We start from the raw sequence: 26,805 nt of genomic DNA on the forward strand, positions 1-26,805 counted from the left end.
CTCTCGGGTTTACCCAGTACGGGCCTCAGCTCTCGACCGTGCACTGAAGCATTGCAGCTCCTGCGTCTCTAAGCTAAGGTGGCTCTTACCACGTCAGGCAGACCCGGAGGGGCTAAAAATAGAGCATAATAAAGGCTCTTGGAGATCATGGGTGACTGCCCTATGTAAAAAGAAGCAGGGAGACTTCAATTAGTTTTATTTTGCAAAATATAAGGCTGCGTAAGTGGGAGGGGGGGTTGATCTAAGTGCTTGAAAGGATGAGTTTACCAAATCTCTAGTGTTTCTAAATGTGCAAAGTCCCTTGCAAGTAAAAGTGGCTTAAATGGTAAAATGGTTAAAACCATTGCATGCAGTGCGTGGCATCTCCAGAACTGGATCGTTCTTGACGTGGGGAAGGCAGCGCGGACTTTGAAGTTAGGATCTGAGCTGAAGCTGAATACAGCCATATGGAAAGATTCACCAGATTCTTTGAACTGACGCTTTAATGAAGTTTTGAGTCATACGGCAGTGACCTGTGTGAAAGCAGCTGTGAAACAGTGATTGTATCTTTCTAAACATTATGAAGTGCATGGATTAAATACAGAATCTCCCACAAACACACGCATGCTCACTCTGCCTTTTTTCTAGTTTACGTGTATACAAGAGAAGAATTAAATATTTAATCATTTTCCTCTTCTGCAGGTAAGATTACACTTTCTTTTAAATTATTCTTTCTTAATTAGTGGGTCAGGTGCCTGAAACAACACAGTGAGTTCAGAGATTTATCTTTGAGGCTAAGCATTGCTGTGCTAGAAAGCGCCCATCCTTGGGCTGGTTATTGTTTGAACAGAGCAAGTTTTCAACCACTGTTAATTAGCTTTTGAACAATTTTTTTTTTTTTTTTCGTTTGTTTCACAATAATATCTCCGGTGCTTGCTCTGTGCTTAACCAGATAAAGTAAACATTAAATCTCAATTAAGATTGCTACACTCGTCAAGCAGAAATTCTCAGGAGTGTTCAGTTCCTCCAGCCGTTGCTTTTGGTAGAGCAACGCTGTTGTTTTGCATGAGGTGGAGGCATTACACGCCGACAGACAGCGGGCAGCGGGCTTTGATGAAGTCCCTTGAATACGGTAAATATGCTGCAACAGATGTGCTTGTGAAGAAAATATTCTAGGAAATTAATTGCAGGCGTGCTCGGGTTGCCTGTGTTGTGTAATATGAAGGTGTGTCTTTAGCGTGTGGAGCATGTTTTCTGGAAAGTACGGTGCAGCCTGAGACACGGTGTAGAGCCAGACTGCAGTCTTATTAGGTGGTAGCTCAGTGTGTTTCACCGGAACCCCACTGAGAGCGGAAAACCTGAGTGGTGGGAGGGGATCCCTGTATCACAGGGGAATTAATTATCTTAAAAAAAAAAAAAAAAAAAGTACGATAATGGCAAAGTAAGGTTTTTGTAACTTTAATAAGTAACAGAGGAGGGTGAACCCCTCAGCATCCATAATAGAAGAACTGGGAATTGTGGCGATCCCTCTCGGGCAAGGAAGGGTTCCCAAATAGCAGGCGCTTGGGGTGGGGAGGGAGCACTGCTGACAGCGCGTGTCCCAGTGCCAGCTCTCCTTTGCCATCTGCACTTGGGGAAGCCAGCTGGACCAAAACCTGCGGAAGCAGCGGGTGACTTCTTGGTGCTTCACTGAAAACGCCCCCGACGTAGTCATGAGAGGGGCCCGTCAGAAGGTACCGGTGGGGTGGGACAGTGGCTGTGCCTGTCTCCGCCTGTCTCCGTTGCTGGTGCAAAACCTGGTGCCACATTTCCTTGGGGGAATTGCGCGTCTCCGGAGTGCAGTGAGAGAGCATATTTGTCACTGCCGTCATTAGCCAGGAGAGAGGGCTGCCTTGCCATTTGTGTTACGGAGGAGAGCCTGGGCTCGTTGGTATGCAGGCAGCCAGGCACGGGGGCTTTCAGGGGACGGGAGCTGTCAGCGTCACACGGAGTCGCACCGGGAAATGCCTGGCCCAAAACGGCAAAGCTCAACCAGGAATATGCGATGCATCCCGCAAAAAGAGTAATTAAATTCTGTTTTCAAATAAAAGAGAAACAGGCAGAAAGACACCGGCTTGTTCACCTGGGTCCTCTGTATGTTTTTGGAGCACAGCTTTTGCCGGGGAGCCTTGAGGATGTAAAAATTATATAATTCTGTCTGTTCAGTGAGCTGAATTATTCATTTTAAATGAAAATATTTATAATCATAGGTCAGAAAATAAGTGTGATTTCTAGGCAAGTATGCCTAATAAGAACCCTGTGGTGTGAAATCTAGTCTATGGCTGCTAAATAGTTACCCATCTTAAAGCTGTGCTGGCCTACATGTATTTTTAGGCATCCCATCAATAAATATTTTATAAAGTGCTGCAGACAGTCGAGGGAGGAAATGTTCTGTTGCAGAGGAATCCAATTTCAAGTTCCCCATAAAATGATGTGTTTTATAGGGTTTGATATCCGATACAAAAACAAGGATGTTGTATAAAATGCATCAGATGTGATCACTGAAGAAACCCCGCTGTGTTGTGAATAATTTGTGATCCTTCAAAGAAAACTAGAAGGGCTCTAAGCAGACTGTGTAGTGATAAATATCAATCTACATGTGTTCCTGTATCGATGAAAAAAGCTATTTCTTACTTTTATTAACAACAAGGTCAGATTGGTAGTAAAGGAAAAGAAGACAAATGATCTTTATTGATACTTATGCTCCATGTTTAATGGAGAATAAATTTTGCAAGTGCTCACTATAATTGCGTATGCCGTTGCGAGAATTCAGCCATCTCCAAGTCAGCATTTGGGAGTTATAATCACCAATTTGAGGCTTCGCTCCGGCATTTCCAGAGCTCCTGATTTATGGTATCGTGCAGCGGTGGCACTTTCTGTACCTACATCTTCTGTATACATGAGAACTGCCTAACACTCGGTCCGCTCCTGTTAAATTGATGCAGGGGACAGCAGCCTTCCCAAAGTACAAATTGACATGTACGGCTGAGGTTTAGCTATTAGCATAATCTTATAATGGCAGATGTAACTTTCAGAGCAGAATCACTGAAAACACCCCGTCTGCTGCCATCCGCCCTGCCACGCTAAGCTGGAGAAATGGCAGTAGGTGCGGCGGAGCGGTGGTGCCATGCTTTCTGCTCGACAGCAGAAATTCCCGCTGGCCGGCACCCCCTGTTCTGCCTTTAGGAAGCAAAATACTAATTCTTCTCTGATTACGCAATTGGAGACTATCAACCACCCCTTTCGTCGTGGTGGGTTAGTGCCCACCTTTTCCATGAAGTGCATTCCCCCTAAAGCCATCTTGACGTTGTTCAATCAGAACTGAGCTGTGGGTGCAGAAGGTTTTGGGGGGCAGAAATCATCCATTCGCTCTCCGTCCTGCTGTTTTCATTGGAAGCTGTTGCACAGAACTGCAAGTGTGGAGTTATGGACGCCAAGGTGATCATTTCTCTTGAAGGGAATCAATCCATAACCGAAAAAGGATTTTGTTTCCTTTATTTTTCCAGCAATAAGGCCCATATGAATTAGGCAAATAGCAGCCAATTAATAGAAAACACGTATTTCTCATTGTCATCCTGGAAAACAAGGATTTTCTGAGTTCTGTGTTGTTTTAAAAAGCTGGGGCTGGGGGCATTTGGAGATTTTGTGTATTTATAACTAAACGGTAGAATAGGGGAGGGCAAGACAGCAGACTCTTTCTTGGGTCTGCAGCATTACAGCTACCTGGTATTACGGCTAATAAAAACAGAAGGGGGTAGGTTCCGAGGTTGTGGAAGAAAAAAGAAACGCATCAGGAAGGTTCAAGTTCAGAGGGAAAAAAAGAGGACTGCATCCCGGGGTACGGTGTAACCGGGGAGAGGGTGTCTCAGCCCTGCAGGGCCCATGCCTCCCTACTCCACAGCTTTCTAGGGAGGGTGTCAGACTCCCTTCTTCTTCTGTGTCAGGGTGTCCCCCGTATTATGGGGTGGGAATTACAGATAAGTTTTCTAGACGTCTTTTCCCCAGTCAGTAAATCCCCTGGGACCGTGTAGATGTCCATATTTCTGTGGCCTATCAAGAGAACTGTACTTTTAAATGTCAACCTCATTGTCTCCTCATCTATTTTTAATGTGGGGAATTGGCTAGGGAAGCTAAAGGGCAGCTCTATACACAACTGCTAATTATTAATACCAGTTACCGCTTGTTTTGTTGTTTGGAGTTTAAAAAAAAAAAAAGAAATAAAAAAGCTAAGGGTTGACAGGGCAGCTTGTACGTACTGGAAACAAAGCAGGTACTTCCAGGCTGAGCATTAGCATGTGTCAAGTGCGTTTTAGAAAATGGCTTTGCTCTATTACCTGTAAAAATCCTACAGGGAGTAGCGAGCCTACTCCACACATTGATGGATGAGGTTAAGAAGTATGACTTTCCTGTGTTGAAAAGGGCTCGTGGATTTTATTTTGAGGCAAAAAGCCAAAGAGAAATGATTGCATTGCTCGGAGAGTGCTCAGTTATAGATAGTTCTTTTCTAGGATTTTCATCCCCCCAAATATCTGAGTGTAATTTGCATAAGTAGATATTTTATACCTACTTTAACTCAGACGTTGCTGCAGGAGAAGGCTGGAAAGAACAAAGGAGGGAGGCTGCAACGTTTTCATTCTGCTGAAGCAAAAAATTAAGACATGCTGAAATAGGTGTATATTAAGTCGATAGGCTGCAGATACTGGGAAGACAACGTTAAGGAACTGCCTCACTGTGCATCTGACAGAGTTTAGTGGGAAGTTTTGTCATCTTGGTAAGCAAGTGCAGAACATAGCCAGGTCCCCTGTGGCCTCGTTTTATGTAGGGCACTCACTTTGTACCGTGATGGATCTTTCATTACCAAAGACTTCGCTGTGAAATTAAGCATTATGCACTCCTAGGACCCATCCCGTTCTGGCTGCTGAAGCAGTTTTAAAAGTGTGAGATCAATTAATATAATTAATTGGGGATTAAAGAACAGTAGGTTGAAGAAAGTGCTTCTAGCTGGCTGAGTACATGACTTGAGCACCCCGGAGGGCCTGGTCTGCGGAGGTAGTTTGTCCCTTGTCTGCAAGTTTTATGTTCACGGATTGCTTTGCAAGGCTGAACTAGCTTCAAACCTAAACCCTCCCAAAGTCTGGGATACTTTGGCTCGGAGGTTTTGATTTGAGGCCTGAAGCTGCCCCTTAATATCACAGGCATTGCACAATAGCATTTATTTTTAATGAACGTAGCCAGGAAAATTTAGTTTAGCTGAGCGGTGAAGTATTATTAAATGGACAAAATACATGCAAGGGTGAGTCAGATATTTCTGCTTTATCTGCTGCTTGGGCTTTTGAGAATACTTGAACATTGCATTTTCACACCCGTCGTTTATGCTGAATGGTTATAAAATTTTATCTTGATCTAAGTTTTTCTTCTTTGCTTCCAAATATCAATCTGATCTGAAATAACTGCTATTCAGAGCAGACCCCATTTGAATAATGTGTTATGCACAATAATTCAGAAAGTGTAATTGATTGCTTTTAGAGTATATTTATATCACTTTGACTTCATGGAAAAGAGCAGCTGAAGTATCTAACTGAATGCATAGATATGAAGGGTTTTTCTGAGCATGATTAAATATTAGTAACAGAAACTGTTCTTCCATTCCTAGTTATTGGAAGCGCCTCACTATAAGTAATATACAAATCTTACTAGGATACAATAAGCATCAGGCAGTTTGTATTCTGGTTATGAACAGCATGCATGAGCTGAGTAGTGGGCTTGAGAGCTAAAATGCGACTGTCACGTTTCCACAAATAATTGCTACAGCAACATTGTCATAATGTCTGAGATCTGCTTCCCTTGGGTTCACACCTGAAAGTTTTCTTTATCGCGAAACAAAATGCCTTCTCGAGTTGAAAATACTGCATAATGGTGAGGGTATTGATGGCTTTTGCAATTATTTTTTTTTTTCAAGTGATTAAATTTCAAATGTTGAGAAGCATAATGGAACATTAGGGGAAATCGTTTGCTGTCATACTGTCCATTTATCATGACATTCAACATTGTGTGGCTCCTTCCATACAATTAATCTCTGCAAAGTGGTGTGATCAGGTGAGGAAATTCTCTGTGGGCGGTCTCACCTAACTTGGGGAGTTTTTCCTTCTTTTTGTCTGAGTGCGTAGATGTTACATTAGCGTTCTGTAAAAGTCAATCAAAATAAGGTTTCAGAGTTGTTATTTCTCTCATTTCAAATTGTTGCACATTGTTGCGTCTCTGCTTATTAGGAGCTCTTTGTCTCGAAGCATTGAAATACAGCGTTGCAGATCAGCTTTCTTGAGGGACCCTGATAATACAGCTTGCATTTATGTAATACTTTCTGAGCAGGTTCTGCATCCCGATTCCTGCTTTGTGCCGTCGGATAAAACTAGCAAGAGATGCCCCGAATGGCAAAGGGTGCATCACGGAGGAGACAAGGAGCACTTGCCCGTTTGGTGTCATAGTGTAAAATATTCATAGGTGCGCGAGGACTATTTTTTCTGCTTGATAGCTGATCCAGGAGGAGAGGGGTTGAACAGGCAGCGCCCGCACTCGCTTCTGTCCCCGCCAAGCAGCTCAAAATCTGTTCCTCCATGTTGAAGTTTATTACGGATATTAAAGTTCATGAAACGTGGGTAATGTTAAGTGAAGAGTATTACTCCATTGTTGTCGTGACGAACAGAGAGCAGCAGATGAAATAGTTTCACCCTGGGTCCTAGCGTGACGCAGTGAAGTCTGAACGATGACTGCGAAAGGTAGAGCGCTGAGGGCAACAGAGAGCTTTGATCATCCGAGCAGGCTAATTAGAAGTCTTTCAGCAGGGAGACAAAGGTGAGCAGAGGTTATAAAAAATGGATATCACAGTGATATTAGGGAGAAGAGAGAGGTCCCACGCTCCAAAGGACAGACCTCAGGAGAACAGCAATGGAGGAGGAGGTTGGTTCCCTTGTGTAAGACCAAAGAATACTAAAGAGTGAGAAATCAATGAAGGGCAATGTATGAAGGTAGTTTTTATAGCTTTTCTCAGAAAGCTATAAAAAGAAGAAAATTTAAGATTTTTAGATTTAAGAAAATTTAAGAAATCTGGAGACTCTAGTGATTACATGTTTTTGTAAAGATGTTTAAAAAAAGGGGGGGGGGGAAGAAAGAAAAAACACCTCCCTGTACTAAGGTGCTGTGCTACGCTGCTGAAGGGCAAGAGACGGTATCGACGCTTCCTCAGACTCATAAAAGCTTAAGAGACTTGAACACGACCTTTCAACGTCTGTCCAACATGAGGAATTCAGGGCGTGCTGACAGTGACAAACTGCTTGGCTGCTTGACGTTGAACCAGTGGGAGAAGGACTGAAATAGTGTTATTTAATTCAGATTTTCTCTTATGATGGGCTGCATTGTTTTGGTGGTGCGGTTTCCTCTCCTGACAGCAGTACATAGCTGTTACAGGGCAGAGAGCTAAATCAGAAGAGTTGAGGCGCGGGGGAGATCGCTACGCAGTCAGACACATGGAGCACGTCAGCGTGAGTGTAACGACTTGCCCCTGTAAAGGGTCAGACGCGTCGTGTTGCTGCCATCACAGGAGTATAGACGAACCGGCGCAGTCTGACCGCTTCCACTCCTCCTGTTGATGCATGGAGTAAAACCACGGGCTGGCTGGAGGTAGCTTACGCTGCCCTCCAAAGCTGCGCAGCAAACATCAGGTCTTTTTCCCCAGCAGAAATTTATCCACCTGGGAGTTATACCAGTTATAATTAACTTCATTTATATCACAATAACATTCCCATACAGGCAAGACTGACAGACTCAGGAAGTTTAATTATAGCCTTTCCTGACATAGCATGCCTATTTAGGGAGCCAACTGAATGTCTTAGTTGCGCCAACAAGAACTTCTAGACTCCCATCTGAGTTTGAGCTTGGGTCGAACAAAATCCTTTTTAGTTTTAAAGAGGAAGCGTACACTGTCTTTCTGTTTGCGCTCCAATCAAATGAAATTTCCTTGTTTTTTGCTGTATTTCAACAAATAAAATGATACGGTCTTATGAAAAGAAATTTTAAAAGGTAACTTATAGGCTCTTGCCAGAGAATGGAAAGACCTCGTCAAATATAATGCCATACTGAATAACTGGGGTGTGCATGGATGGTTAGTTTCTCACTTTGCATTGGATTTTAATTCTCTGCCCTATTCCTAGTAATTGCTCGTAGCGTAATAATGAAGGTGAAACATCAGACTTCTTGTGAGTTATTCTTTTTAACTTAGATTTTTTGGATTACCTTACAGCAGAAATGTCTTTGGAGTATGTCTCAGAAGCGTGCTGTGCTGCGGTCAGAACAGCGAATAGTACATAGCCTTTAACAGATTCAAGATTAAGATAATTTGCTATGGGTTTGGGCTTTCAGTTTTAAACGGTATCACAAAAGCAATGGTGGGCCAAATACACAGCTGAAGTGTGAACATTTTGTTTCTCTGGAACGGTATAGCCTTACACCAGCTGACATTCAAATATGTTGTTATTAATCTGTACCAGCATGTTATTAAAGATGCCATCAGATTGTGCAGGCACAAGGCGTGTGAATTAAGGCTTCACGTCAGACTCGAGTTCTGGCATCCCCTAATTGTTGGGGGTTTGTTCCCTTTCACGCTTACAATTTTCCAAATCAAATGTTTTGCATATGGTTTTCCCTGTTGCTTTAAAAACAAACAGCAGAAACGTATTCCACTTAAGCACCGCCACACTGACACCCTGAAGCAGACAGCTGGCACAGCTGGAGCCTGTGGGTCCACCTTGCAGATCTCTGAGGCTGAGATAACAACGATAAGTGAGAGTCTTAGACCTAATGTCCTTTAAGATGGTGGATGCTCGTGGACCAGACATCCACAGAGAAGTTGAAATCTTTGCTAGAGTGATTAGCAGATAGCTGCTGGCAGTGGATGGAAAGCTGAAATCTTGGTGCCTGCTCTGATGGCTGCAAACCTGTAATTTTTCCTGCCAGGGGCTGGTCCAGCATCCTTTGTCCTTATCCCAAGCCTCCCCATGCCCATTCTTTTTAGCTCTCCATGTGTCACTTTGCTGATTTACTGTAACTATCTGTCCCCCCATCCTCTCTTCCCTTTGTAGGGGTGTGTGTGTCCCCCACCAACCTTACAGTAAGCAGAGCGTTCCATTTCTCTTCCCAAATCCTCCAGCAGCTTATGTCAGATACCTTTCACATGTTTCTGGCCTTTCATCTCAGTATTCCATCTCGCTGTTGTTCCGAGCCCAATTTCTCTCTCCTTCCTACTCAAGTCTGGCCTGCTCCTCCTCACTGTCCAAATGCCATCGGCATGGACAGCACAGGAGAAATTTGTCTCCCATGCCTCACTTCCTCTCTTTGGTACTGGAAAACCACAACCTATCCTCTGGAGCAAGACCATATTTTTAAGTCCCAAGCCCAAATGATCTCTTGTGTGAGCTGCAGTTTTTTCTTAGGCTGACACCCTTGGGTAGATTTTCACACATGTGATGAAAAAGGTAGGCTCCTGATTAACAACATGGTTGTAAGAAATGTCTGCATGTAAATAACGTCTCTTGTCTCTTTTCCTCTTTCTCATTTTTGCTTAACTGGTCTGAGAAGTTCCGGAACCGTTTCATTAAAAGTGTGTGTACATGCACATAGACTTATGATTTGATACACCCAGGCTTAAAGAATTACCAGCGGAGTTGGAATGTATCTTTAAATAGCTAATTTGAGAAAACTAAGAGCAATTGCAAACAAGATCTTCAAACTGGAAAACACCAAGTCCTCAGTGTAGGTATCGTACTGTTCTGTGATGTATATTGAATTGACAGCACTAAGGTAGTGGTAGAGATCCAAAAAACACAGGTTTGAACTTCCTCTGCTTTTTGGTGAAAGCGATTATTTAAGAAAATTGAAGCCTGGAAACAATTAATGGTACCTAGGTTCTTGAAGGCTAAATGATGCCATCTGAAGCGCGTGCCGCTCCTCCGGCAATCACCTGGAGCATCTCCCAGGCGTGCGAAGCGTTGCTGCTTTCCTGAAGCTTGTTTCTCACCTGAATTTTGAGTGCCCTTTGTTAGACAGTTATGAAATAAAGGCATCATTAACAAACCCAAACACCTCTGTGACAAATGTACACTTTCAGAAACTATCTAATTAACTGTAGCTCCAAAACAGTGGCTTTAATGAAACTCTTATTTTAATTGAAAGGCAATTAGGCACTGTCTCCTTCCAGTGTGTGTGTAGCTAACTCTTGTTAGTATTAACAAGTTGGACTTGCAGAATGAAGCTCCGTGGGACACTTCTTGGCCCTGCAAAACTAATAGGTTATTTCCTCCGTACTTTCCCTGGTCCTGCCAACATTGTTTGCATTTTTAAATTAAAAGATTAAGATAAGGACACGTGGCAAATTTTTAGTAGTGGAACTCACTGCTTAATACTTGAAAAGGGCGTATTTCAAAGACTGGTTTTTGGGAAGCCAGCTTCAATTTTCCTTTCCCTGCTTTGGGTAAACTTGTGTAACCCAGTGATGCTGGCAGATAAATGCGACAAAGGAGATGACAGTATCTGGGAGGGAACAATGTGCCCTCTTAGCCCCTCCAAAATTTTAAATTGTAGTCTTTATTATAAAAATCAAGCAAGGAAAATGTTGGCAGTGGGACTGGTGCTTGTCTTTCCTTCAGGAAAGGAAAACTAAAGGTTGGGAGAGGGATACCAGCAGATGCTTACCTGCTCTGACTGACTTAAACTAATTTGCCTTGAGTAGAAGACATGCTCAAATGAACTTAGAGAATTTGGTACGGGTAGGTTAGTGTTAAATAGAAGATCCCATGTTTTCTCTTTATTGTCTCTGTCTCTCACTTGTCTCTCTCTGGGGCAAGATGAGGTCACTGGTTTACCTAAATGGCTAAAACGCAGTCTGATAGTTTATGCAGTTTTCTAAGTTTCTTCTAAAATTATTATTTTGTGCTCTGTATTTTGAATCAAGATAGGAAAGCTTTTTCCACCCGGAAAATATGGTGATTGAGAACAGAGACTGCGTGTTAGTTGCAGGAAGTATTCCTTGCGAAGGGCTTTTCTTGCCTTCCCCGCTTTTGAGACCAGTAATAAAATTCCCCTGGATATCAGTGGAGCAAGATATTCTTGTGTGGCACAATGTAATAGTTGGGGGTACTCACAGTTAGTAAAACTGGCGGTACTGTGATTGTATAAAAAAGATGGAAGTGGAGTTCTACTTAAGTGCGTTTCTGACTTTGCTGTGTAAGGGGCATTTTCGTAACTAAACGGATCACAGATCCGTAGAACCCCAGGTTGGAAGGGACCTCAAGGATCATCTGGTCCAAACTGCCAAGGCAAAAGCACAGTCTAGACAGGATGTCCCAGCAGCCTGGCCAGCCAGATCTTAAAAGTGTCCAGTGTTGGTTCTAGTCTTTTCTCTAACTTCTTAAGTTTTGCTAAGAATGGTCTTAAACCATGTGATTAAGTTGCAAAAAAATAGCCTATGTTAGCAGCTCACCGGTCAATTAAAAGCAAGCCCACTTCCCCAACAAAGACGCAAATAGTCATTTTTGAAGTATTTAATAATGCTGTGCCTGAGTTTTTTGAACTGAATACAAATGCAGTAAGTCTCATATTCCAAAAATTCAGCAATCTCTGTGCACGTGACAGGTTACACAGGAATATAAATTAAAAGGTTTGCTATCACCGTTGTAATGTTGCAGTTCGATAAGCACAGAGTCTCTGGGTTAAAAAGAGAAAGAACCTGCAAAAGTCTCCACTGTGTTTTGTGAGTTCAAAATTAATGGGGACCAAAATGTTTACTTCAGCAAAAGAGATGGCTAAAAATAAAATATCAGAAAACACAAGCATAATGCCCAGAAACATTTTTGTCATAGTTAGAGGCAAAATTATTTTCTTGCCTAGGAGAAATTAATAGGGTTGCATTTCATCAATTACATGCCATTCCATATATTTTAGGCTTAGTGCAAATGTAAAAACAAAACAAAAATCAAACTGCATTTTGTTGTTCTTGTTTTGTGATGAGGAATGGTGTTTATGAGAGAAGAACGTGGATTTTCTGAAGAGAATCTCAGAAGGAAAGTACAAGTGACTTTTAAAGAGTTCACAGATTACCTGTCCTTTGTTCTCAACCTATTTTAGTTACCTGGGGGAAATAAGGGTGGAAAAGGTAAATTGAAGAGAAGCACAGCTTCTTCTGATCAGTATGATCCGTGACAGAAGTATTTGTAAATCACAGAATGAAAATTAGCCAAAAAAATTATTTCTGGAAACAGAAATGTTACACCACTGTGAATCTAGAAGATGAGAGAGAAATAACGTCGATTCATTCATTCTTCATCCAAGCCATGCCTGCTTTAACCAGTGGCACGGTATAAATAATATGCTAGGCATTATGCCATTAGGTTCATTAGGATTTGTTTGCTGGCATGTTGTGTATCAATATCTACTTTCAAGGATAAAGCTCAGGTTTGTGTCATGTCTCTTCATCTGTGTTTTTTTCTCCAGGATGACAAACCATTGGGCTAGTTCTGCCTGCAACCTCAAGAGGATTGCTGGGGGCCCTGGGGGCAGAGCAGGCTGGGGGGTCAGCGGGCAGTTCCCAAGGGCAGGGAGAGAGGAGTCCTGAGAGCAGGGATGTGAGCTCCCGTTTTCCATCAGCCCCACTGCAGAAAGGAGGGAGAGGGCAGGATGGAGCAAAGCGAGCAATGTAGACATGCTACAGAGCGCATACATTTGTTAATCCCAGCCAGACATGCCTCCCCAGTATCTCCAGTGGGAGGGACGGAAACAGTTTTGGTCTTTTTGCTGTACATGTAGTTCTGCATCAATCGCAAGCAAGACCGTGTGATACCATTTTCAGGAAAGATGTCAAATGCGGGCCCGTTCCTCTGGCACCGCCAAACAAATTCAGGTCTTTATCAATGCAAAATGTGCATGATGCTGACATCACTTCTCATGCAAAACATGCCATCGGGTTTTTATGACCTGAGTTGGCCTTGGTGGGAAGGGCGTGAAAGGTGGACAGATCACCCACCCTTCATTGCAGCCAGCATGGTTTTGAAGCACTAGTCCAACGTTCACGGTAAACATCAGTTGTTCCCTTTATAAATAGCGAACCCTGTGCTATAACTTAATCAAACTGCACTTTGTTGTTCTTGTATTTGGATCAAAGAATGAAGTAATTACCCCCCAAAAATAAACCTTCTCCTTCCTGCCAAAAACTGAGAAACGGTAACTCCCATCCTTGATCCTCTGTCACCGGGTGGTTGCTGTTTGCTCCGCTTCCAAGGACCACAGCTAGTACGGGATCAGCTTGTTTCAAGAGGAGAAGTCCAAAATAGCCCCTGCTGTTACGCAGTGAGTGTGGTGTTACACATCTCCTTGCAAGGCACTTTGAATGTGGAAGAGTGGCCAGTGAAAAATACATTGATGGAGATGTGTGCGTTTTCATTAGTTGCCTAACAGGGAGAGAAACAAGGAGGAAAAAAACAGTGGGTTAATTTTCCAGAAAGCAGCTCCCAAAAAGGTTCACAAGGGAACAAGAAAAGAGACATTCATAAGTAAAGTGAATATAGACATTGGTTTTGGTCTACATCTGTGAAACTGACATTATTCATATGTTGCAGGGGGTAAAGGACATGAACTGATAGGAGAAGATTTGGATTATTTACTTATTTTAAATTAGTAATGCCTTTATTTTTAAAGATTAATGCAGAGTGCTGCCTGGCTAGCAGTCCACATAAAAAGCTGTAGCTTTGCCAGCAGGTGGATTTTCTCAGCTTTGCTTCTGCTTTTTACCAGATGAGATGAGTGGCTCTAAGACTTTGACCAAAACAATTAACTTCAAATTCAGAGCCTAAAGGAAAGCGACGCAGCTTTGTTGACATTATTTTACTATAAATCCTTTTCTCAAATATATTTCCGCTATTTGTGGTAATTTTGCCCATGAGAATTTAGATGTTTGGGAGGAGGAGGGGAGCTGGAGAAGCAATACAAATGCTGCTCTGCATGGAAATAATACTGTGGATTTTAAGGTTGTTTCCTGGAAAGGTAGACTTTCTGTACTTTACGTAGAGAGCTGGAGGCCAGAAATAAGGTTATTCTGGTGTGCTGTGGGCTGGAGCCACATTCCCATCACTGATGAGGTTCGGGGAGGGAGGCTGGAGGTGGCCTGCAGGGCATCCGAGGCATCGTCTTGAGCTTTTTACCTACACCGCAGAGTTTAATTTCTACAACACTCATTTCGTTAACTGAAAGGCCTTGTTGTGTTTGGTTATTATATCCTAGACGTTTCTTCCGTGAGAGGAGCTTGCTAATCAAGGCTTTTGCTTTCTCCCAGTGTCAAACATTGACCAATTCAAGAAATAACATGATGGTATTAATTAGATGAGAACCAGTTTTGAGGAAGTGTTTCGATTTTCAGTTACTGTATTTTCACATTACAGGGTAATAATATGTCAGCAGTTAATAGAAGATGTAATAAATATTGCGTATGTGCTTGAAATATTAGCATTTTAATATCTGTGTCCAGAAATAACATTTTTCTGTAGCACGGCACCAAGAAAATATTTTGTATGTGGGCGGACGAGCAGTAATTGATGCACATGTACTTGTGTGACCTATAGCAGGTTAAATACAAGTTTGGAGGCGGTTGTCCAAACAGCATGTCATCTAGAGCTGATATTACTGCTAGATCACTGTAGCGTCTTTCCCAGCAAACTGCCTCACGCAACGGGAGGTTATTAACACCAGGGAGAAGCCGGCTGAAGAGTACGACTGATTAACATGACGTACTGGAGTTTCTTTCTACAACTGTCTCAATAACCAGTCCTAGAGATCTGCTTCATACACAGAAAGTTAAATTTAAATTACACAGTCTTGGCTAGAAAATTGCGCGGTTAGTCCCGTCCTCAAAAAATGAAATTTGTTTTTTTTTTTACACGTGAACTCTTTTGTGAGTTTTCACACCCTGTTGGTTTCTACCAGCATTCCCATTGGTTTGGGTTACTTTATTCCTCCCATTAAAAGAAAAATAGGGGAAAAAAGGAATGTATGCGAGGGATTGGTTTTTAGGAGAGTCCCCTGCTGCCTCAGAAGTTCATGTGTCCAGTGCAAAAGCACAAAATGGCTTGTTGGGGCTCCCTTCTGTAAACATTGCATGAACCGTATTTTTAAAGGACAGTTTGCCACAGCTGATGAAGAAGATTGTAGTATCTATCTGTTGTTTTTCCAAAACCTTGGTTTATACCATAGCTCTAGCTATATACCCTTCTGCTAAGCTGAAGCAGACGTCTGTGCTTAAGTATCAGTTGTAGCTGAATCTTTATCAACTAAACGGCAAATATTTGAATAAGCTCTTTTTTTCAGGAGGAAAAATTAAGTAATGTAAGCAGAGACGATAACCAAGCATTTCAGAAAAGGAGAGTTAGAGGATTAATTTCCTAGTCCTACATCTGAAAGTATGTTTTCAGGCAGTCATTTGTTAACAGTCATTAAATTCTTACCCGTTAATCTTCACATAATCAGGCCTGTTGATATCAACTCCCTTTTATCCTGGCCATCCCCTTTTACCACCTCGTCCCCTTCGCTCTCGTGACCTTACCGTTAATTTCTCACGTTCTTTGTTCCTTCCCCTCCCAACCCAACCATGCTCCATCCTCCCATGCCTTAACAACCGTCGGGCTGTTGGTGCTGCCTGGCTCTTCCTGCGCCGCTCTGGCTGCCCTCACCTCCGTGCTTGGTGGACAGAGTTTTAAATATGCCGAGTTTCCTCGGAAAGGCTTGCAGCCTCGGCAGTGCTCTCCAAGTGCCATCTGTTCGCAGCATCTCCTTGGCCAGTCACGGGCTCCTGCCTGGCTTTTCTCTGCCGCCTTTCTTCTTGCCTTTCCTCCCTGCCGTCTTGGAGCGTCATTTTGGAGAATTTGCTAGATCAGAGCCTGCGTAACTGCTAGCGCTTATCAGTAGCATCCTCACCTGACCCTTCTTATCCTCTGCTCCCCTCTCTCATGCTCATTTGTCGCATCTGGTCCAAAATCAAACTGTAAGCTCCTCAGAGCAGAGTCTTTTCCTTCCATCTGTCTTTAGCACCAAGCACACAATGGTGCCTGGCTGGCAGCTGTAAATAAAAATATTTTTGATTACACAGTTGAAGTTCTCATCTAAAATGATTTAAACAGTAGTCACAGGCGGTTATGCTGTTTATAATTCATATAATAATTTAGGACTGCTAGTTTTTAACTGTTGTGTAATTTGGATTTACTTGCAGTTCCCATGGGATAAAGTGTATTATTGAACAAGAAAGGAATAAACTATATTCAGAGTAGCTGTAGGGTGCTATGATTTAAACGAGAGCTGGTGGAACACTACAGGAGAAAATATGCAGGATCCATTATACTGTTAATGAATGCACAATTCAGATTGGTGATTTAATTTTGAGATCATATTTCTCTGGTACCCTCAGGTACAACAGGCTTCATACATTAAAACTGAATAAGATTGTATGCATTTATGCCCAGTCATGCAAAAACTGAATAATCAAAAAAAAAAATTACTTTCTTGTATTTATTCATTTGCAATTATTTTTTTTGAAGTCCATAGCATTCAAAGAGCACTGTTAGATGGGCACAACCGTAATAGCTGCTACCAGTTTTGAACCCATGGTAGTACCCTTTGCGGCAGCTTGGTATTTATCCACAGCTACAGGCTGTCACTGTATTTAAGCCATGACTAGAGCATCACTTTTTGATCTGGCCAGGAGCTTTCTTGAAATAGTCACCGTTTCCTTCCTCAGGCAAGGTGGCAGATTGGTCATATTTTAAACTCTTGGCTAAGAGACAAATCCCGAAGTCCTTTTTGCAAGCAGACCTGACTGATGGAAGCAAGACCAATTCCTGTAGGGGCCACACCCATGAATAATTGTCGGAAACTACATTATGCAGTGGCTTCTAGCTTTACAAAATGTGATATTATTTTTTGAGCCATTTTTTTATAGTGGCACGTTAATCGTAAGCTTTTTCTGCCATCCTTTCTCTGAAATGTGAACAGACGTCCAACTTTTTTAAGAAGCCACATATTACAGTGGACTGCATTTTAAGTCATACAACCACATCCGCAGAATGAATCTGAAAAGCTCTGAGCATACACAAAGAAGATGCAATCAAAAGAAATTCTGCCTGGCCTTCCAGGTTGTACACCTGCTATTTTAATATTTTTTTTAATCTCTTACAGCTAGAGTTTCGCTTCTTAAATGAATTTGAACAACTTGCCCAAGAGGCATTCTAATCCGACCGTGTATTATGATGATACCAGTTGGATGTTATCCTATTAGGCACTCGCTGTAAATAAGGGATTTTCCACTGACTTTTAAATCCTTGATTAATGAGAATGCTGGAAGCAGTCTCCTGTAAATTAGCCACAGTGCTAGCAACAATTGCAGTTCGCTTAGGAGAACTGATTTGCTTTAAATCTTCCCATCCAAATTAAAAAGAATAAGGAACAGATAATGTGCAGTAAGTAAAGCATATAACTCTATCTTGCATTATTTATCTGTACCCCATGGCTGTCTGAGACCCTTAGGTCTAATTCCTGCTCTCTGTTCAGGTAAAGTCCTGTCAGTCAGAGCTCTTCTGGAGAAAGAAGTCTGGTAACTGACCCAAAGTATTTCTTTAATTTATGTATTCTTTATATTCTCTAGTGTTTTAGCTAATTCTTAATCCCATTTTAAATCGTGTTAGGCAGTCCAATGGCTTTCATTTGTAGCTTGATCACTGCCATCTCACTTGCCTTTCACACCTCCTTTGCCTTTTTTTCTGATAAAAATATGTATGAGTAGCAGGAAAGAGGTACTTGGGTTTGGGGAAAGGGGAGAATGGGGGAGATCGTGACACATCCATTAATTGATACTGAGAAAGGAATTCTTCCTGACATGTTTTTGTGAAGAAAACATTTTTCACATCACCTTACCGCTTCCCTTCTTATTCGAATACTTGATTTATTGCTTGCAACAAAATTAGTTTCGTATCTAGTATTGACTTTGAAACATACATTATTTCCTTTAATACGCTGAAACATTAACGAGGTCTTTCTTGTCGCGCTATATTCACATTTATTTAAGGTACTGTTCATTTCTGTACCCATAATATACGTGCACTTTTATCAGTCAAGAACATCCCTTTGTTCTTGTAGAAGCGTGAATACTCTTTCCATAGATTGGAATTAGTGTCACTTTATAAAGACAGTTTTGACACTCCCTCTTACAAATAGCTGAGCAAAGTATCTCTTATACATTAAGACATTTAAAGTGTATGATTTTTCCATAGTTGCTTTCTGGTAATTTTGAATGCAGTGCGAACTGTAAAAAAAGTAGAGTTACTTAAACTCTGACCACACTAACCTATATCAGGGATAATCAGAGACACTGCAATAATTCTGTAACTCCATATGATCATTTCACCTCAGCTTGCTCAAGTTACAAGGGTTACTCATCCACGCGTGTATCAAAGCACCCTTAAACAAAATTCCAGTTAGACCAGTAGATCTCACAGAACATAATTTCCTGCTCTGACTATTATGTATGCATATGGTGCTCTCTGTTTAATGGTATTTGTGTACAATTCCCCAATGATCAATTGGTAAACGTTCGGTATTGCGGCTGCAAGTCATAAAAGTGTAGTGTCTTCTCCAGTGTTATGGGCAGAAGGGAAAATATGTCACTATGGTTTTACCGACCAAATTGAAACTGTTTGGGAGATGCATGATACTTTTTTGTATGCTTATTAGTACTTTTTTGTACTTACTAGTTGTGGTTTTCACAGCACAGAGTTAACTTTTTATGTGCGGGCTTTATTGGTTACCTAGTTGTTTAATTTTTCTTTATGCTTCAGGAAAAACATAGGTGTTTTTCCACAAAGGGACTGTTACTCATTTTTAAGCTTAAATGTTTGTATTTTGGGGAAAATAAATGGACATTAGAAATTCAAGAGGATGTTTGCAGCTGGCTTTTGTTATAACTCTGTTTTTCTACATGGCAGAAAGAATGGACAACTAGAATACTTTTTTTTTTGTCTTTTTAAACTCTCCTTGCAAATCTGCCAGCTCATTTTGGCAGCCTTACAGATTTACAGAGTGGTTTCCCCCAGCTATAAATTGCCTCAGTTATAAGGAAAGATCATTTTTGTCATTACGGCGTCAAACTGTGGCATAACATAGCTATTGTCTACAGACTTTTGGTTACCTTCAGCAAGTTACTTCATTCTCTCGTGCCTCAGTCTTCTACTTGTAAAATATAATATTGTTATAATAGGCTTTTCTTCGTTGTGCCTCACATATTAATGAAAGTATTCCTGTATCACTTTCCTGCTTCACAGAAGTGCTGAAAGCATATGTTCATCAATATTCTTGAAGCGTGACAAAGAAAAGCCTATTACTGTAATATGCTTTGCTTTAAAACTTCAGTTAGAATAATAACGATAAACAACATTGGTTAGGCTTTGGTCATAACATTTTTACAGGTTCAGACTGAAACAGATGAAGTAAAACTTTGATGTATTGTAATGTCCCTCTCCTATACTCATGCAACCCTACCTCACTGCCCCAAATAACATTTCACATTTACCAAAATGGGTTGTATCTGTTTGTTGGCACATCTATCATACAGGAATCCAAGGATGGCCTTTTGCCTGCTATATCCTTAGCCGCTTGTTTCAATATCATGTAGTCTTCTTATTCTTGCCGGGCATTTCCTTCAGTGAGGTGAACAGAAGCTTGAAATGGACAGTTATGAAATGTCTTGCCCATAGGAAAAGCTTCTTCCTAACCTCATTAGTAATTGCTTGAGAAATGACCAGGAGCATGACAGTTTATATTTCCCTGCTATTATTTCCCCTAATAACTGTGGATGTTCTTATTACATTTCTAAATGACTGTTCTCAGAGGTGGCTTGAACAGAAGGTATTTCATTTTATCAGGTTCAGATTGATTGCCTCGGTGTTTCATTGAATATCGCCTGGTTCTTGCATTGGAAGAAGCGGTAGATAGGAATCCCCACTTTCTTTTCTTCATTGCGTGTTGTATCATACATCCCCTGGTTTGCCTCCTTTGTTTTTATTTATTTGATTTCTTTATACAAAGAACTGTCCGAGTCCATTTTGGACAGATGTTCCTAGAGTCCCTCGGACCTAAACACAGCACTTGGGAAATACTTCACTTATTTAAGAAAATAGGATGTTTTCACTTATTTAAGAAAACAGGATGATACTTTCTAACACCGCATATATTTATTCTTGTTTTCTTTCCTTGGCTTTCTTTTCATTTAATAGTTTTCAACTCAAAGAGATTTATGTTTGTGTCTTTTCCTTTTTTTGGCTCTACATCCACGAAAGCAAGTGCAATTAATGTAGAAAACACCACTATATTTCTGATAGTTTTAACAGCTGCAGGCAGTTCAATATTTTTATTTGGTTTTTCAATGCTCTCAGTGTTTTCAGCAATATGATAGTAGAGATACTGGAGATAAAGAGGGAAGACTAGTAGCCCCAATATACATATTCTGTCCTTCTACTTTCTATTCTTATTACAAAAAGAATATTAAAATTTTTAAGTGCCTTCACTGGGTATCTAACACAGTTCTAAAAACTGACAAGTGCGAATTGAAAAGCAAAGTCCCATTAATACAGAGTTGGAGAGTGTCACTGTGCCATTAAACATTAAGTCTGGAATGTTCTGAGCCTTGCATAAATCCGAGCAATAAAAGAGATGCCAGTGAGAATCTTGCAACATGTTCAGTCAATTAAAATATATCTATTTGACTTTCATTTTCTTTGCAGACCACAGATGACATCCTGGTGGCCTCGGCCGAATGTCCTAGCGATGATGAGGACATCGATCCCTGTGAGCCGAGCTCAGGTGGGTTAGGTTAGTCAACTTTTTTATTACTTTCTTTTATTTCATATTTGCATGCTCCAGTCCCACAGAGTCCCATTTAGCGGGACAGTCCTTTCTTACGTAGCAGGGGGAGAAGTTGAATTGGGGCCTTTCTGTACATGGCAGTGTCAGCAGAGAGGGAGGGTTTGCTATACGTTTTTCAAAGAGAACAGGTGGGAGCACATTGATAGCCATGATCTGAGCAAGGTTATAGCTTGACCGAGGGCCTGAGGCTGGTCTGGGAAGGGCATTCTGGGGCCCCTGCAACTGTGTCGTTGTGATAAAGAAGGGACAACTTAATTTAGGAGAAAGCTCGTGCCTTAAGCATTTCCACCAAATAAGATAAAAGTACAATATTTCAAGTGTCATATTATCTCAGTAGCAGAAGCAGAGTTCATTTTGAATTACTGTTTATGGTATGAAATACTGTATAGGTGGTAAAAACCTGAAGACATCGTATACAGCAGTCTCAAATTTCGAATTGTTTTATGGCTTTTTTCCAAGACAAGACTATTCAGAGCGTTTGTTTCAGTTCCGATTAGAAATGAAGAATTTTTTGCATTCTAGTATTTTCCATGGAACAAAATTTTGTTGTGTTTTGGCCATGTCTTTCCTACTCCCAGTAAGATTTGGTACTAATTTTTCTCTCTGATATAATTTCCCACTTATCTTCATATTCAATTAAATACTACATCCAAATGTAGTATCCAAAAATCCAAATGTTTATCATGGATGTGAAAGGAGTGCAAAACTTCATAACAGCAATCTGAAGAATTAGGTTACTCTATAACCTTCAGAAAATCCCAGATATGAAATGAACTACTCCTGATTACTTTGCTGGCTTGGGTTAAGAAGTTTTCCTCATATTAAGATGGAATTTCCTGTATTCCAGCTTGTGCCCGTTACCCCTTGCCCTGTCACCGGGCACCACTGAGAAGAGTCTGGCCCCATCCTCTTGACACCCACCCTTTAGATATTTATATGCATTGATGAGATCACCTCTTGGTCTTCTCTTCTCCAGGCTAAACAGACCCAGGTCTCTCAGCCTTTCCTCGTGAGAGAGGTGCTCCATTCCCTTGAAAGCTTTTACCTTTTCTGAGTGAACAGCTTGTGGTGCCAAATATGTCTCTGTTATTCTCTTGAATTCTGTGCTATTGGGTAGCATGCTTGCTATCGGGTGTTTTAGATAATATGGTAGCCTTTAGTACTTGCTATAACAACTTAGTAGTAAAACGATTAAGATAGATTTGTTGTGTGTTACCATATTTCGTTTAAGTAGAAATTAATGAAATTTGAGACTGGCCTGTATATCAGTGCAAATCAAAACTAATCAGTGCAAATCTTAGTACAACACCCAAATCGGGGAGCAGGGAATATGTCTACATAGCCTTAAGACAAATGCAATTTCGTTTCAAATGCAGATGCATGGTTCCTTTTTGAAGTCACATAGTCTAACACCCACATGTAAAAATTACTTATTTAAATTTAAGTAAAGGCAGAGATGTTTATGACTTGTCTCAGTGTTTGATGGACCTGCAGGGTGGCATTAGAGCTCTTCCAGGAACCAAGGTATTTATAGATTTGATGCGAATACTTTGGAGTTGGTTTCTTTTCCTTTCCAATAGAAGGACTGCAGAGTGTTTTTCAAAATGCCACGAGATGGAACGACCATTCTTAAAACTGAGCAGCAACAGATACACCCACCTTACACATTTTCATATCTCTCGGGAAGACATTTCACTTGCAGAAGTCCCAGACATCATGAGCAAGATATTTAGGAATTGTGATAAGAATTCATTTTTTGAAAGTTTGAAAAGTAATTTCCAGGATTTTTTTCTGCCCTTCCCTTCTCATTTTCAAATTCTTAAGCTTAACAAGACTGTCTTGTCAGCGCGAGTCAATGCAGTAGGCATTTCATAGGGCTCTGAGCTCATCCATGCCAATTGCGTCCGTGCATTAGTTAACTCGGGCAGTGCTGCTTAGTAGCTAAGTTGACATTTATCTACTGTAAATGTGGATAATTTTAATATTTTTTAAAATTTATAAGGCAACTGTAAAACAATACATTAGTTACCTGGCACTAAAAAAATTTCCCAAGTCCTCTTAGAATGCAGCTGATGTATTAGAAATATGATTGTATTGTCTCAGCCTTACAGCTTGCTGCAAGGCAATGAAATTTCAGAATAGTTCTTCTCTGAGGTTGTTTTGAACTTCAGATCTGGGGCTGCAATGCTTGGTAGTCCTGGAACCACGCACAGTCATTCAGCGGGTGGGTGCAGGAATGGGAGGGGTGAAATGAAGCTTTCTGACAGGTTATCATTTCTGTCCAAACTATGGTCCAGAAGGGGAATGTGAATGTTAGTCTTCTTGCAAAACCTTGCCATTAGCTTTACATCCTGGTGTTTAGCTTTCCTATTTTAGCTTTTCACCACCCAGATACGCTTCTCATTTTTGTTTATTTGAGAAAGGTTTTACAGTTTCATTTTTTGGATCCAAATTGCTACTGCTTTTTAAAAAAAGGAAGGATTGGCACAGGAATTATGTTCTCCATAATCCCAATTGTCTGGATCATTTTATCTGTCATTCTTCACATCAAAATGTCACTTGTCCTCCCACTCTCAACTCTTAAAAGCTATTAATTTGCCTCCCTCTTCATTGGCCTTGTCCTTTTCTCATATTTGAAATAACATGAACCAACAGGGTTACTGAAGTCGCTAACTTCTAGCATATCTGTCTCTCTGTAAGCTGTTTTAGTCTTAGTCACTTAGTCTTATGAATAAGCTTTCTCCATGAATAGTCCAGGAGGCACTGCTCCATCTCAATAATGCTGCAGTCATTTTGATTTGAATTTGAGTTACTCCTAACAGTCGGCTGGAACTTAAAGGAGAAAACCATAGTGTTGTTAGCAGTGACAGATTAATGATTTTTTTTTTCTTTTCATTTGGGATAGGACATGTAAAAGGATATGTCCCTCCATTTAAATTCTTCCCATGGCTCGGTTCAGTTTTTTCCCTGTAACCCTTTTAATGAACCAGAGTTGCTTCTCCACAGCCACTCCTCCACACGCTCACTGATGCTGGTGAAGCTTATGTTTCCTAACAGATACTTCTAGGAGGCAAAATATATGGTGATCAGGACCACTTTGCTGTTACGTTTTCAATTCAGAGGCCATAGCCTGAGATCCCGTTTAGATTTCTTCTCTTGTTCCTAGTGGTCATCAGCAGAAGGATCCACCCCAGCACAAGAGATGATGCTCTCAGGTCAACATTTTTCTAGTAAGAACACATTCAAAGGATGGCCAGAGCCCTTGCAGCCCATGCAGGGCCATAACTGTATGTTTACATGATGATTGCCCATGACATGCCTATTTCTAACCAAAGTTCTCAGCCCAAAATGTGAGCCTATTCAACGAACAGTTTGAATATGGTTAGCCTATATGTCATAGAAAATACCGATTAGCTAGATTTTACTGATTAGCAAGACATGCTTAAAATAGAGCTTCTTTTCTAGGGTACACATGTTGCAGTTTGTAGTGGCTAACAAGTCTCGGTCTGCCACCACCAGCTTTGCTTTCTGTGCACCTGTCTTCTAAATAATAAATGGAAAGAGGCAATTTGCAACAAATTTCATATGGGACATAAAAACGTAGACCAGATTAGGAGCTGCTAAGCAGCAATCCCATCAACTTGTCTGGAACATAAAGTCACAAAAATTATAATTGCAGATTTCATTGTGGTACACAAACTGCTAAATGTGCCGTAATGGGATGAAGTCATAACAAATTTATTAGCATGCAAAACTTAGTCAACATATTTTGTTTGCGTTATTTTTTGTATAGTAAGGCAAAACGTATTGCTTTCACAATCTCTCCATATTCCCCTCTCCTACTCTAAATACTAATAACAACTTGAAGAATGATGACGACGATGATAATAATAATTATTATTATTTATGTTTCCTCAGCTTCATGTCACAGAGGAAATAATAAAGCCTTTTCATTTTGTAGACAAGTTATGAAAAATGTTAGTGGAAACCTAGCCAAAAAAAAAGGACCTGGGATGTTTTACTAATTTTACGTGAAGAGTTTTATAAAACTGCGGATGGACAAATTGCCATTCTGTGCATCAGAACTGCCGTTCCAGCCTTTCCTGAGCTCTGTACAGGGCTCTGATTTCTGCTGAGTTTCAGTGAGCATTTGTGCTACACAGCTTATTTGTTCCTGTTACATTGGGCTGGTATTTTATTTGTTAGCTATTATCTAGCCACTTCTGTAGCTATTGAAATGTTTCAAAACATGGAGAGGTCCAAACTGGGTCAAAGGAAGTGAAATCATTGAATTTAATGTCAGGGAAATCTAGACCAGGGAGAAAGCCTTAGTGTTTTTAGCATACACACAAACAAGTTGGGTTTTTTCTGCAAATTACAGTTAAATCCTTCTTAAACTCGGGTCTTGGCAAAGGTTTAAGTTAGAAATGAGGTTCAAAACCTCTCCTGATGGCCCAGCAGAAATGGGGTGGATAGAAGTTTTAGCAGTCTTAAAATGAGAATATATGGTATTCACTGGTCTTGGAAGCTTTAACAGAAGGCAGCTTTCAAAGTGAAAGACTGGTCTTGAAGAAACAGAATTTTTTAGGTTCAACCGAGTGTCTTTTTACCAACAGAAGTTCACACGTTGCAACCATATAAAATACATCATCATTTCTTGATCTGTGTTTGTCTGGCAGCTCTTGGATTCCATGTGCCAGAACAGTGTTAGATTGGTATCAGATCTCGTCCTGTACTTGTTCTGTAGGGCAATAGGGTAAGAATAGTCAGGAGAGGGTTCAGTGACATATACCAACTGGTACTATTCGTTACCTTTCTTAGCCCTGATTCTCAATTCTGAGGGAGAAATGGGATCAGTTGTTTTTCTACATTGTTAAGTAAGGACCGATAATATGATAGATGCTTATGGACTGATCTTTGAGCATGCATTGATTTTCCTACATCTTGGTCAGGCTCATTGCACTACAGAAAACAGCTGGCGACAGGCAGAAATCTCCGTAACATCAGTATAGCCAAGAGAGAGCGAACTTAAGATGACTCTTACAGTTCAGTCACTGCTTTGGGGAAGGCTTTGTCCTGTCAGCAGAACAATATGGGGCTTTGCATGCAAACCGCTTCCTGCATATGTATGTCCTCTGCTGGGCGAGAGCATGTGTCGGATAGATGGAGATGGCTAGCAACCATATGTTCTCAAACGCTTTGTGATGGTTTAGGTTTCGTCCCAGAATTGATACCTATTTTTCTAATGGGCGGAGCTGTGAAATACAGACTGCGAATGAGTTATGCTTATTATTAGAAGTTTTGCTCTTCTTTTCCTGTCACAAATTATTGCATTGTATTCCTGGGGCATCTGGCAGTAAGGTATCATTGCAGTAGGAGGTGAAGTGACTCCTATTATTTATACATCACTGCAAGTGCCCTATTTAATGCACTTCATGGAATTCTTTGTGCAAGGAGCTGAAACAAAGAAAAATAAAATTACAGTTAGTTCATAGGGCTACTGTCTTCATTATGGCTTGAGACATAAAGGGAATATTTGTGCCTCAGTCCAATTATCCTGTAGTTCTATATGCATTTGCAGCACTAGAAAGACCTCTGGGTTGCCTTGAATCAGCCTTTTTTAACTGCTTAGCTGAAATACATATAGACATATCTGTATCAGCTACTACAGGGTGAAAATTATGCTTTATTTACAAACTTTCCAGATGTTAGCACTTGCCATGTCTATACTTCAAGGAACTGAGAGGCTTCAGATGTAGATTAATTTTCCTATAATTGAAGTAAAAA

At 40.9% G+C, this 26,805-nt stretch overlaps 1 protein-coding gene across 27 annotated transcripts in view; it reads left to right on the forward strand.

Annotated features, from left to right (window-relative positions):
- NRXN1 (neurexin 1) overlaps positions 1–26,805 on the forward strand; it is a 715,088-nt gene that overhangs the window by 672,744 nt on the left and 15,539 nt on the right. For 18 of the 27 annotated variants that reach the window (XM_054193682.1, XM_054193683.1, XM_054193681.1 and 15 more), the window contains one exon: positions 20,877–20,964. In XM_054193682.1, coding sequence (XP_054049657.1) covers positions 20,877–20,964 — 88 coding nt within the window. The remainder of the gene's footprint in view (positions 1–20,876; positions 20,965–26,805) is intronic. The other 9 variants (XM_054193686.1, XM_054193698.1, XM_054193690.1 and 6 more) reach the window with 1 other exon arrangement.

Source organism: Rissa tridactyla, chromosome 3 (genome assembly GCF_028500815.1).
Source record: "Rissa tridactyla isolate bRisTri1 chromosome 3, bRisTri1.patW.cur.20221130, whole genome shotgun sequence".
NCBI lineage: Eukaryota > Metazoa > Chordata > Aves > Charadriiformes > Laridae > Rissa > Rissa tridactyla.